Below are 12,178 nucleotides of genomic sequence, written 5' to 3'. Positions count from 1 at the left end.
AGTTTTTATTTTATTTTAGTATTCGTTCAAAATTTAACGTTAAAATTTGAAAAGAAACTAAAAATTTAGGTACTAAAACTGATAGTTTAGGCACTAACGCATTAAGTTTTTAAAGGTAGAGTATTAAAATAAAATGAAAATTAAATATTAGGTATAGTTTTAAAAAAAATTAAAGTTTAGATATTAAAATATATTAAAACTGATAATTTAAGTACTAAAATCGTAATTTGCTCTATTCTGAACTAAATTTTGGTCAATTATTTGCTACATCTTTCTTTCTAAATTATAAAATTTTGCATTTCTTCATTTTCATTCCATTTTCTATGAGTTTAAACTGATTGAGAAATAGAAAAAAAAAATACTAAATACAAATAAAAATGATAGTAAAAGGATATAGAAATTAAAAGTTTAAAATTTTACTCCTTATTCATCATTATTAATTATTAAGCTGCTAGTTTTACTAAAAATAGAAAAAAAACTCGAATTACAACGAAATTTACAAGCATAATTGTATACGTAAATTAAATTATAATTATGACATTTTTTCATAACCATTGACACAAAAACCTAACCAAATTGCTCGAACTATAAAGATAAGAACAAATCTAACTGCATCAAAAAACGAACCATAAAAGCGGATGAAGTTATTGAAAGATCATCGATAAATTACAAATCAAAGTCAGCAACGTGAGAAAACTATCGACGAACGCAAACCATGTATCCAAATCAATACGAGGGTCAAAAGCAGGGAAAATCAACGTGATAATAAACCAGGGTTATAAACGAAAGTTATAGTTTGAGAGCATATAATGTAATTAACTATTTTTCAATGATGACTTGGCATTATCTTATTATAACGTATACTATAGATAATCAAAACAAAATTATAAAAATAATTGAGTGATCTAAATAAGTAATCTACCCTAAGTTTTATTCAACCTGTTTAAGTCATACCGTAGCCTTTATAAATTAAACGGTAAATATCACGTTTAGTCCTCAATGTTCAATGATCGTTCAATATGATATCTACACTGAAAAAAAAGCTTATAACTTGGTGCATGTCTAATCATGATAGGTTGATTCTGGATATATCTTGAGAGTTCTTCAGCTTTGTTGATCTGTTAAAAGAAACAATGGAAGATTCAAGAGTGAAGGATCAGTCAAATCAAATGGTGCATTATACATGTACATGTGCCACGTGTCAAGATGACAATCACTATCTTCGTCTTTAATACAGTATATAAATTGATTATGCATGTTGTAGAAGGTGAATACCGTTTGTTACGAGTCGCCGAGTGAGTCGCTCATTGCCCTGAGAAAACAATGGATGCCTCGGTTATGGCATCAGTGAGTCTTAAACCGAGTTTCAGTAGCTTCGAAAAGAATCCAGGGTTTAGCAGAGGTGGTGATGTCCCTTCGCTTGCTAGGGTTCCTTCTTCGTTCAAGGTTGAAGCCAGTAAAGTCGCGAAGAAGATCAACACTGACAAGCCTTATGGTAATTACTTTCAAATATTATATATATATATATATATGTATATATATATATATATATATATAATATTTGTGGTTTTCGAATGTTAAATTTTAATCATGAATTTTGCAGGAATTAATGTCGACTTGAAGTTGAAGGACGGGGTTGATGCTTCTCGGAGAAGAGCTAAGGTTAATATCAGGGATGCTTAGTATTGCCTCACTTTGTCTCTGTTTTCCTGTTTAGAGTTTGACCCGAATTCGATATCCGATCAAATGATCAATTACCTTGTCATGTAGGAAAAGGGTGTTTACCAGTATGTTAACAAGTATGGTGCCAATGTCGATGGCTACAGCCCTATCTACGACCCCAATGACTGGTCTCCCGCCGGGGATGTTTACACCGGTGGTATGATTATATTTTTATTGGTTTAGACTTTCGAGATAATCGATCACCAAACTTGATAATCGGAACTAATAGAAGTTGTGTAAAACAATGTTGCAGGGAAAACCGGGTTGGTGATATGGGCGGTTACCCTAGCCGGAATTCTCGCCGGAGGAGCTCTTCTGGTTTACAACACAAGTGCTTTGGCACAATAGATACCAATCTCTGTTTGTAATACTACTTGTGTTATTGTCTCTAAGATGTAATTATGTTCTAATCAAGATAGCTTGAACAACAAGTAAGCTTTCGCATATCGATATGGAGAATGATTTAGCTTTTGCTCGCTAATGAGGTAATGTTTAGGTTGGCTCGGATCTAAGTTGCAAAATCGAGACGCGAAACTGAAATCTGGTTATCTCTGCAGGCGATTTCAATCCCATCATCATATCTCTTCATACATTTCTTCATCTTGAGGAGGCAGAGGCAACTCATGACATGATGAGTTGAGCTAAAATGTTCAGTTCTGTCGACGATCTTAGACCGAACTCTCTGCATTTATGCGGATAAAATCTATGGATACATAATGCAATTGGAGGGATGAAGTACCGAACCTTCCCGATTCCGTCATGAAGATCAGGGTTGTCTCTCGAGTATTGTAGTGCTCTGTCTCTGTCTTGCCCAAAATGTAACAGAATTTATGGCAAACTTGCAATACAATCAACACATAAGAAAGCCAGAAAGCAAACCTATGGTCACCATAGCTGTACCAAGAGCCTTCTTTGACTTCATCAATCATTTCAGCACAATCCTAAACGAATCCCTATAGGCTCTTTCAATGTTGAAATAAAGATAGAACTTGCAAATCCAGATGAACGTAAACCTGTTGATTGCATTACTAACCAATTGGCTTACTCCCTCTCCAAATATGATTTCAAGTTCTGCTTGCTTGTATGGCCTCGATACCAGCAATAGCAATCGATTCGGCGACACTAAGTTCGCCGAATACATTAAGCTCTATCACGTCATCATCGCTCTGGGTGAGTAGACTTCGAATCAAATGGTACATTCATGTCAAACTTACACCAGCTAGAAACAGGCTCAAGCCAATGCTTTTGAATATGCTGGATCAAATGCATGCTTTGCATCAACAGGCATGGCGTTGCCACCATGGTTCTACAATTAAACCGATCGATCGGGGTATTAATTTTATGTTACTGTAACCCGATCGGTCTCTTTTCACAAATCACAACCCTATATTTGATCAAAGAACTTTGATTACAATTTTCCACTTTAGGATCAACATATATCTTAAATAATGTTCAAAGGAATAGGTGAACTTGATGCTACCCCAAATTAGTTTTGACTTTTTTACAAACTATAAGAAACCCTAAACCCTAATTACCATGCTATTATAAATAATCAGTTAATCCCAAATGTTGGGCAGTCCCACATTCCAGACAAGTAGCTCTGGTCTGAATAACTAACTTCGTCGAAGCTCGTCGATCCCTTGACGTTAAGATAAGTATCCAACTGGCTAAGATTGTTCAACACGGCTTTTATGACCGTCTTGTCACCGGGGAAAGAATCTAAACAAGAAGTAATGTTGTTAATGGCAGCTGAGGTTATTTGTTGTTGATGATGATGATGTTCAGCTGATGACGACGATGATGATGTTAGGGTTTTGGTCGACATGCTCGGCAGTTGCATGTCGCTGAAGCTTTGGTTTTGGGCCGACAGCATGGTGGAGAAGCAGGGCACTTGCTCGTCGGAGCTAGGTCGAGTTAGATCGGAGATTATGTAAGGATCCATCAACGGTGGGTGAGTTGAAGAGCTTGTATCGTCGGAACAGATTACCATGCTTCTAGGGTTGGTGGTTGTAACGGTTTCTCTTGTTTTATGGAACACTCGGCACAAGACCCATTCTTCCTACACGTGTTTCAGAACACTAATAACATTATTTGATATACGAACCGTGTAATATGTATAAAAAACTAATAGATAAAAGGGTAAAGTACACAAATGATCCCTCGATTATGTAATACTACTTTATTAAGTTCCTTGACTATTAAAAGTTACAAAATGGTCCCTCAACTTTAGTGAGTTGCTTTGTTGAGTCTATTGACTATGAAAAGTTACAAAATGGTTACTCTACTATTCATTCTGTTTCAAACTAGTCCTTTTCCATTAAAAAAATTAATGGTCATCTGAGTTTGACGGTAACATGCTGACTGAGACATGATAGTCATTTAAGATTATGAGATCAAATTTTATCATATCTCAGTTAATAGGTCAACCTACAGCTCATACAATCGTCAAATTTTTAACGATAAATGACGAGTTTGGAAAATAATCTATTTCTAACTTTTAATAGTTAAGGGACTCAACAAAGTAACTCTATATAGTCGAATGACTATTTTATAACTTTTAATAGTCGGAAAACTTAATAAAGAAAAACTTTAGTCAACAGACCATTATGTATTTTACCCTGAATAAAATTATTTGATATAAAAACTTCATCAAATTATAAATATATTATTTAATACGGTGTAAAATCTAGACTATATAACCTTATTCATTTAAACGTCATTCGTTTTGTTCAGAGTTTAGGGTTTTAAGATTCAAAATGTCAGGTAGATTTATATTATTTTTCGAGTCGGGCTCAAGTATTTTTTACCCTAAACATGAATCTGACCCAATCCGAACATATTAACTAAAAAGCCCAACTCGATCAAACCTGAACCTGAATTCTTTTAAAAATATTCAACCTGATTGTATCGAGTTGTATCGGAATCCGTCGGTTTCAGGTTCGTGCCCATCCCCTATGTGTGTGTATATAAAGATAGATAATTACCTTGAGAGTAGAAAGGTTGGGAGGAGAAAGGTGATGTTGAAGCCTGAATTCACGCATGACCCAATCAGTTTTGGTGCCTTTGGGAGCCCTGCCTTTGTAGAAGACCAAGGTTTTCCTCATCCCTACAAGCTTGCCATTGCTATGGATTTCCCTATCTTTCCCTGTTGCCTTCCAGTACCCACTGCATGTTGCCCTATTTTTTCTCAGTCCCGTTGCATATTTTCTATCTATCTTGCTGTAAAAATACCACTCTTTCCCTCCCACTGCAGCCGTTTCTGTCGTGCACAATGACGGATGCAGAATTTTTTTCACGATGAGTACATACGTTAATAATATAAAATTCTACCGTCTATAAAATAAGTAACTGATAAAAGAAAACTCAGATTTCAAGGTGGACACCTCAATAAAATAAGTAACTAATCAAAGAAAATTCGAATTTTAAGGTGAATACGTGACCCCGACCAGACCGTGGCTCGCCACTGGCCATACATTTATTCTATAAATCAAATCAAAATTATAAACGAATTCTAGTGCAATATGATTTACGATCTTTGATTTTATGTAAATATACAAATGAAATTTTAATGGGTAAAGTACACAAATGGTCCCCCGATTATAGGGTACTAATTTATTAAGTCCCTCGATTATTATAAGTTACAAAATGGTTTTTCGACTATAGAGTGTTGCTTTGTTGAGTCCCTCGACTATTAAAAGTTACAAAACAATCACTCAACTATTCATTATGTTCTAAACTCGTCCTTTTCTATTAAAAAATAGACGGTATTTTGAGCTGAACGTTAACCTATTGTTTGTGATATGATAAAATCTGATCCTAGAATCTCGAAAGACTATCATATCACAGTCATCATGTTGACGTTCAGCTTAAAAAACCGTCAAATTTTCAACGGAAAAGAACGAGTTTGGAACATAAGAAAGTTGAGTGACCATTTTATAACTTTTAATACTCAAGGAATTTAACAAATCATCATTCTATAATCAGAGGACCATTTTTAAATTTAAATAGTCAAAGGACCAAATAAAATAATATCCTATAATCAGGGATCATCCGTGCACTTTACCCAGTTTTAGTTTTAGTTTTAGTTTTAGGTTAATTGTTTACAATACATAGAACTTTAATTTAGATTCAATTATACTCATTTTAAAAAATAAATACATTGACTTACTTTTGTATTTAATAAATATAATTGTTTTTGTATATAATAGGTGAACATAAAAATATGTTATACCGATAACGGCCTTAGTGGTTTATACAAATTGAATAAAAATAAAATTTGATGTATTCAATTGTACAAAATCAAGATTAATGTACAAAATTACACATCTAATAAAACTATAAAAGTTTATGTAGTTTCAATCTCATAAGAGTTGTCATCTCTTAAAAGTAAAATGGTGTTTAAAAAGTTAACAAAAAATAAAAGAAATAGGGTAAACTACACCAGATACCATCAAACTTTAGGCATTGTATCATTTATACCATTAAACTTTCAATTTACAATCATAGCACTAAACTTTGATTTTCATTTCAATTATATCATTGAACTGTTAACAATTTAACGACACTAAGATGTGGCTAACGGTTGTCGACGTACACACCGCACCAAAACGATGTCGTTTTGATCCAGATGTTGACGATTTAACGACCCGATAGTATAATTGAAACGAAAATTAAAGTTTAGTGTTATGATTGGTAAAGTTGAAAGTTCAGCTGTATAAACGATACAATGTCTAAAATTCGATGATATATGGTGTAGTTTACCCAAAGAAATATTGTGACACTTGAAATAATTAGGAGGACTGATTAGGGTTCATGAATACGTGGCAGTCCAAATTCAGAAGCATCGAAAGGTTCGTTCACTGACCACCAGCTGTGACATAAAAACGGGTGACCCAATCAAACAATTCTACGGTTGAAAGGTCAATTTCTGTCTCTTAATGTATAATTATTTAACATAATAAATGTAATTTGACCAAAAAGACAAAAATGGGTTGCTTTGCTTGCACGTGTGGTTTATGTGAAATGTAAAAGTTTGAACCTTTACAAAATACAAAAATAAAATACTTATCTTCTCACTACAACAAATCAGAGTTTTAACGGCATTTTTTTATTTCTATAACAAAAATTTTTAACACCGTTAAAAACACTAGCGACGATAACAAAAACGTCGCAAGAAGCATCGGTCATACCAACGCCGCTAACGTTAGCAACATTTGAGAACAAAAACACCGCAATAGGTCAAGATATAGCGATATTTTTTAAACAAATGCTGCAAAAAGTCAAGATCTATAACAACGTTTTTAGAACAAATGCCGCAAAATGTCAAGATCTATACCGACGTTTTTGGAACAAACGCCGCAAAAGATCAAAATCTATAACGGCGTTTTACGGTATCCGATTAGGATTAATAGATCAATAAATTAAAAATTAGTGGTCGTATAAAAATAATAATAAAATAAAATACTTATTTCCATTTTCCACCACTGTTTTTTAACTTTTAATATAAAAATAATAATTTGACTTTGTAGAAAAACAGGGAATTAAAAGTCTAGTGGATTTGGTGAAATTAAGAATACTCATTGATTATTAATATTTTTATTTATATTCATTTTTATAGTTATTAGTTAATAATTATCTCAATCACTTTCACAGCTTTTAGTTGGGACAATGCCAAGGCTGTCAATTTCATTAAAAAATGGGGAATATGAAATTGTTATATTATATTATTTAAAAGATATGATGACGAGATAATCATCTAAAGTTTTAACTAATAAATAATAATTTAATTCAATTTAAAAATAAATGATTAAATATATCAAATATTTTATATGGTAGTATTATATATTTTTTAAATATATAATACTTTAATAATGGCATAATGCCAAAAATAACTCTTGATGTTTATCAAAATGATCATTTTGACCTATATATTTTTTTGGAGTATTTTGGCTTAGCGTTTCATTTTAGGGTAAAACCTCCCTCTATAGACAATAACTATTAGTTGACACACAAATAACTCTTCAAAATAAGGGTATTTTTAACCTAAAATAAAACGTTGAGTGTTAAAACGTTATAGAAAAAAATAAGGGCCAAAGTAATTGTTTTATCAAATGTTAGGGGCATTTTTACCCTAAAATAAAAAGTTAGGGGCCAAAATGCTAAAAAAAAATAGAATATCCAAAATGACAATTTTGGTAAAAGTTGAGGGCTAATTTGGTATTATACCTTTAATAATTTTAAGATTTTAATTATAATATATATATATATATTAAATTTTCAGGTAAGATACATACCAACACATCACTTGATTTTTGGCTCACCATATATAATTAACACTCCCACTCTTCAAATATATTTTTGTGTGTATATGTATTTATATTAAAATATATTTAATTTTTAAAAAACATATTTTATAATTTAATTAAAGTTAATTTAGATAATCAAAATATGAAGTCTAGGGTTTGATAGAAAAATACTTATATGATGGGTAAACTAAGTGCATCATATAATAACCAACTACAACAACAAAATATAAGGTATAATGATGTATCTTAATAAAATAATTTAAGAGTTTATTTTAAAGAATATTAAAAATTAAAATTATATTTTTAAAATAGACTTAACATTTAAAAAAAACTCATAAAAAACATTGAACAGATAAAATTTATTCAACTTTCCAAATTTTTTTTAAAAAAATTAAGAAAAATAAATGTGTTTTGGTCTATGAGAATATAGTTCAAACATTATATTCTTTCACTCATTATCTAACTCGACCCATGTTTAAAGAAGCTCCACTATATTCGAAATTTAACTCAATTGTTGAGGTAAAAATACGCATTCGATCTTACACATATATAATTATATTTTTATTAGATAAAATAAGGATCTTATTGAAAAATATATAGAGAGATAGATATTATTATAGTTATACCTAATATGAAAAAATAGTTTTATTATTTTCACATATTAGATCAAAAAATATTCGCTCTAAATTCAAACCCGAATTCGATCAGACCTTATCTTATAAAAATATTTCGACTTGAATTAACATAAATCCAAATTTTTCTTTAAAAAACGATTATCTAAAATCGAATCGAAATAAAATCCGGATCATGATCCATACCCATCCCTACTTCCCTACCACAAAAAAAAAGGAAAAGATTATATCTTAAATACATATCCCTTTATAGTCGATCCAGTTGCTATCACATTTCCATAAGCAAATTACGCAAGCAGAAAACAATCCTACAACTCTCCTTCCATAATGACAAAGCAAAAGCTTAGGAACCCAGAAAAATGAAACACATGAACGAACACGAACATAACTTGATTAATCGGTTCATGCAATCATTTTCAAAAGATGATATTCAATAAACCCGAGATCCGAACTCGAAAAACTCACGAATCTAATGAAAAAAATTGATATTCAATAAGGCTTACCGGGGATATCCCATGGCTCGCACTTGTTGAGGTCGACCTCGATCATGAGCCGCAAGGTGTCGGTGGAAGCCACCTTCTTCATCAAGTAATCGCAGACGAGTTCTTGGTCTCGAGGGTGGAACCTGAACCCTGGTGGCAGCTTGGCCTCCACCAAGCTTATGTTGCTCATTTTCTGCGTTTTAGGGTTTTGATTTAGTTTGAGAGAAGAATCTGGGAAATAAGGGTGCTCTTTTACATCCAAGATTGAAGCTTGCTTATGAGAAAACAATGGCTCTTATAGTTCAAGATAAGGCATGGAGAAGGAAGGAAGAGGGGGATTATTAAAGTCAACTTGGTAAAATATAAAATGGACCCTAATGCATACCATATATATATATATATATATAGGTTTTATTTTTATACAAATATTAATTTTAATATCTATGTATTGTATTTGATCTAATATGATTTTATAAGATTTTTTTTTTATTTTGTAATTCGGGTTTGGGGTGGGACGAATGAGATTTGAGATCACGGTGAAATTAGGTTCGAATGTTAATTACGAGTAAAAAAGATTAAAGCACTCTATAATACCCAAAATTAATACCTTTAAAGGATAAAAGGAAATGATAAACTATAATAGAAGAAATCATGTAAAACAACAAGCATGCATTATAATTTAATTATAAAGAGATTAAATTGGGACCAAATTGAATTAATCCGAATTATAAAAGTAATTTTAACATGAAACTAATTGTTTTCTCCACAAATAACTGACCCAAAACAATATTCCAATTTCCAACCCAAGCCCAAAGACAAAGCATAATCTCCCTCTCTAAATACTAACTAGGGTAAACTACGCATTTAGTATATAAGCTATCAGTTCTGGTTCGTTTTAGTACCTAAACTTACAATTTTTTCAAAACCATCTTTAACGTTTAGTTTTCATTTCATTTTAGTACCCCATCATTAAAAACTTAACGCGTTCAGTACCAAAACTATCCGTTTTAATACCTAATTTCTTAATTTATTCAAAACATAAAGTAAGTTTTGAACGGGGTATTAGAATGAAACGAAAACTAAAATTTTTAACAAGTACTAAAATAAAACGAAAAACTAAACTTTAGGTATGCTTTACCCCGATAATTAATACCGAAAACAACATCTCCAAGGATAAGTTAAAAGGCAAATGCAAACACTTATCAACAAAACTGGGTCAAAACTCAAGTCCTTGACGAACTCTTCCACCAATAATTTTATGATATGTGACACCAGAACAAACCTTGGGGCAATTTGGGGTATCAAGGAACAACTGAAAGTGAATGGTCGATGTGTACTTTATTTGACAAATTAAGTAAATTTCCCAATACGTTCGTTTTTAACATTCATGGCTCATCTTCCAAGTTTGACCCTAAGTTGTTCTAGTTTTGTTTCTTCATTACGTTGTACTTTACGTTTGGACAACATTCACCTGATAGAATAGTAAGTAATTTGACATTTTGAAGTGATGTTTTAAGTTTGAATCTTGTACATGAAAAAAAAATGTTGTTAAAAGAGGTTTTTTTTTTATAAATAAGAATGCTCATAGATTTAGTCGTATTGAATTTTTGGTCCATTCAAACTCGATTTGAGTATAATATCTTTTTCGTCTGCTATTTGATTTGAGTCTAAAAAAGTTTCGCTTGATCTAAAATTTTGTCTAATTTTAAGATAACGTCTTACACCGGTCCTGTTGATTGTGCACGAAGGATTAACGACACTTATCCCACATTGGGAAGGAAAATTCTTTTAGAAAGGTATTTAAAGGGAAACTATAACATTCCCTTGGTGAATTTAGTGAAGCAACTCTCTCACATGTGTGTGCCACAATCATTGTATGATTGGACTTGTGGTTGTATACTTTGCTTTTATTCTTTGGTGTTACGAGAAGAGCAATATCACCGTAAGTTCATTCTAATTTTTGGGTGTACAATTGTTCAGAATAATCGTGTTAATCTTGGGAGACGAAAGCCTAAAGAAGATAATTGTTTCATATCACGATGCGGTTTTTTCTTTACTATTTATTTTATTATTAGATTATCTAGTCAACGCTAACAGTTTCTTTTTACGGTGTATTTTACCAACATACCCAACATATATATTAGTGGGAGAGGCTCGACCATGGACGTAACTAAAGAAGGGTGGGAAAGGCTCATGTCTCCCCTATAAATAGAACATCAATGAAAAAAAAGACTTGATAAACTTTTAAATGCTTAAATTACACTTTAAATTGATTTTTAGTGTCTAAAGAATTTTCGTTAAAAATATGTGTCTAATATTTCTAACGTTATTTTTGGGTACCTGGAGCGTAACTGTCGTTAAATTTGACTGTTATTTGACACGTGTCAACTACATAAAATTTAAAAAATAATTTATTAAAAAAACAACTTAAAGATATTAATTTTATAAAAAATATATATATTTTTAAAAAATTATAAAAAAACCTCAAATCACAAAAACTATAATTTCAATCCATCACCACCACCGATAACCAAAATCATTTGTCAATCGACTGAAATATCAACGATGGCCAATCGTCCGAACACTTAACGATTGAACCCCATAAATCAAATGACGATTATGGTGGAAAAAAAACAAGTGATTGCAGCGGTCGGGAGCCCAAAACGACACTATAATCGATTCCTTATTATTCTATTAAATTTTAATGTAACCGAAACCTAATATAAAACTGTCGACACTTGTGTCCAAAAACGGCAAGGGGAAGAAGAGCAAAACGAGCGTTGTCAAAGGATTTTCATTGGTGGAAGGAACAAGATGACAACTAGGAAGACAGGCGTTCAAAGCGACAAAAGATTGGGCAATGCATGAGACGTGTCGGGTGCCCATGGTGGTCACTTAATTACAAAGCAAATGCAAGTAAGTGTTGATGCCTAATTGTTTATTGGTGACCAAAAAAAAAACCAATATTCTTTTGTATCGTTGTGAAAATTTGTCAACTAATCATGGTTTTCAGAACTGGATCGGTTAACGAACCGGT

General features: G+C 31.9%; 1 protein-coding gene and 1 pseudogene across 1 annotated transcript; one reads left to right on the top strand and one right to left on the bottom strand.

Annotated features, from left to right (window-relative positions):
- Positions 1 to 1,323: 1,323 nt before the first annotated feature.
- LOC120159217 (photosystem II 10 kDa polypeptide, chloroplastic-like) lies at positions 1,324 to 2,134 on the top strand. The gene is made up of 4 exons (XM_039169852.1): positions 1,324 to 1,495; positions 1,604 to 1,662; positions 1,771 to 1,872; positions 1,969 to 2,134. Exons 1-4 carry the CDS (start codon positions 1,324 to 1,326, stop codon positions 2,068 to 2,070), a joined length of 435 nt encoding a protein of 144 aa, XP_039025783.1. The 3' UTR covers positions 2,071 to 2,134.
- Positions 2,135 to 3,088: 954 nt separating this feature from the next.
- On the bottom strand, positions 3,089 to 9,436 carry LOC120159159 (annotated as a pseudogene).
- Between the last annotated feature and the right edge of the window lie 2,742 nt (positions 9,437 to 12,178).

Source organism: Hibiscus syriacus, unplaced genomic scaffold (assembly GCF_006381635.1).
Source record: "Hibiscus syriacus cultivar Baekdansim isolate YM2019G1 unplaced genomic scaffold, ASM638163v2 tig00111342_pilon, whole genome shotgun sequence".
NCBI lineage: Eukaryota > Viridiplantae > Streptophyta > Magnoliopsida > Malvales > Malvaceae > Hibiscus > Hibiscus syriacus.
This window is presented reverse-complemented; position numbering and strand designations above follow the sequence as displayed.

Coding starts and splice junctions, on each gene's coding strand:
- LOC120159217 (XM_039169852.1), top strand. CDS start 1,324: ATGGATGCCTCGGTTATGGCATCAGTGAGTCTTAAACCGAGTTTCAGT. Junction 1,496..1,603: donor CAACACTGACAAGCCTTATG/GTAATTACTTTC, acceptor TGAATTTTGCAG/GAATTAATGTCGACTTGAAG. Junction 1,873..1,968: donor CTCCCGCCGGGGATGTTTAC/ACCGGTGGTATG, acceptor GTGTAAAACAAT/GTTGCAGGGAAAACCGGGTT.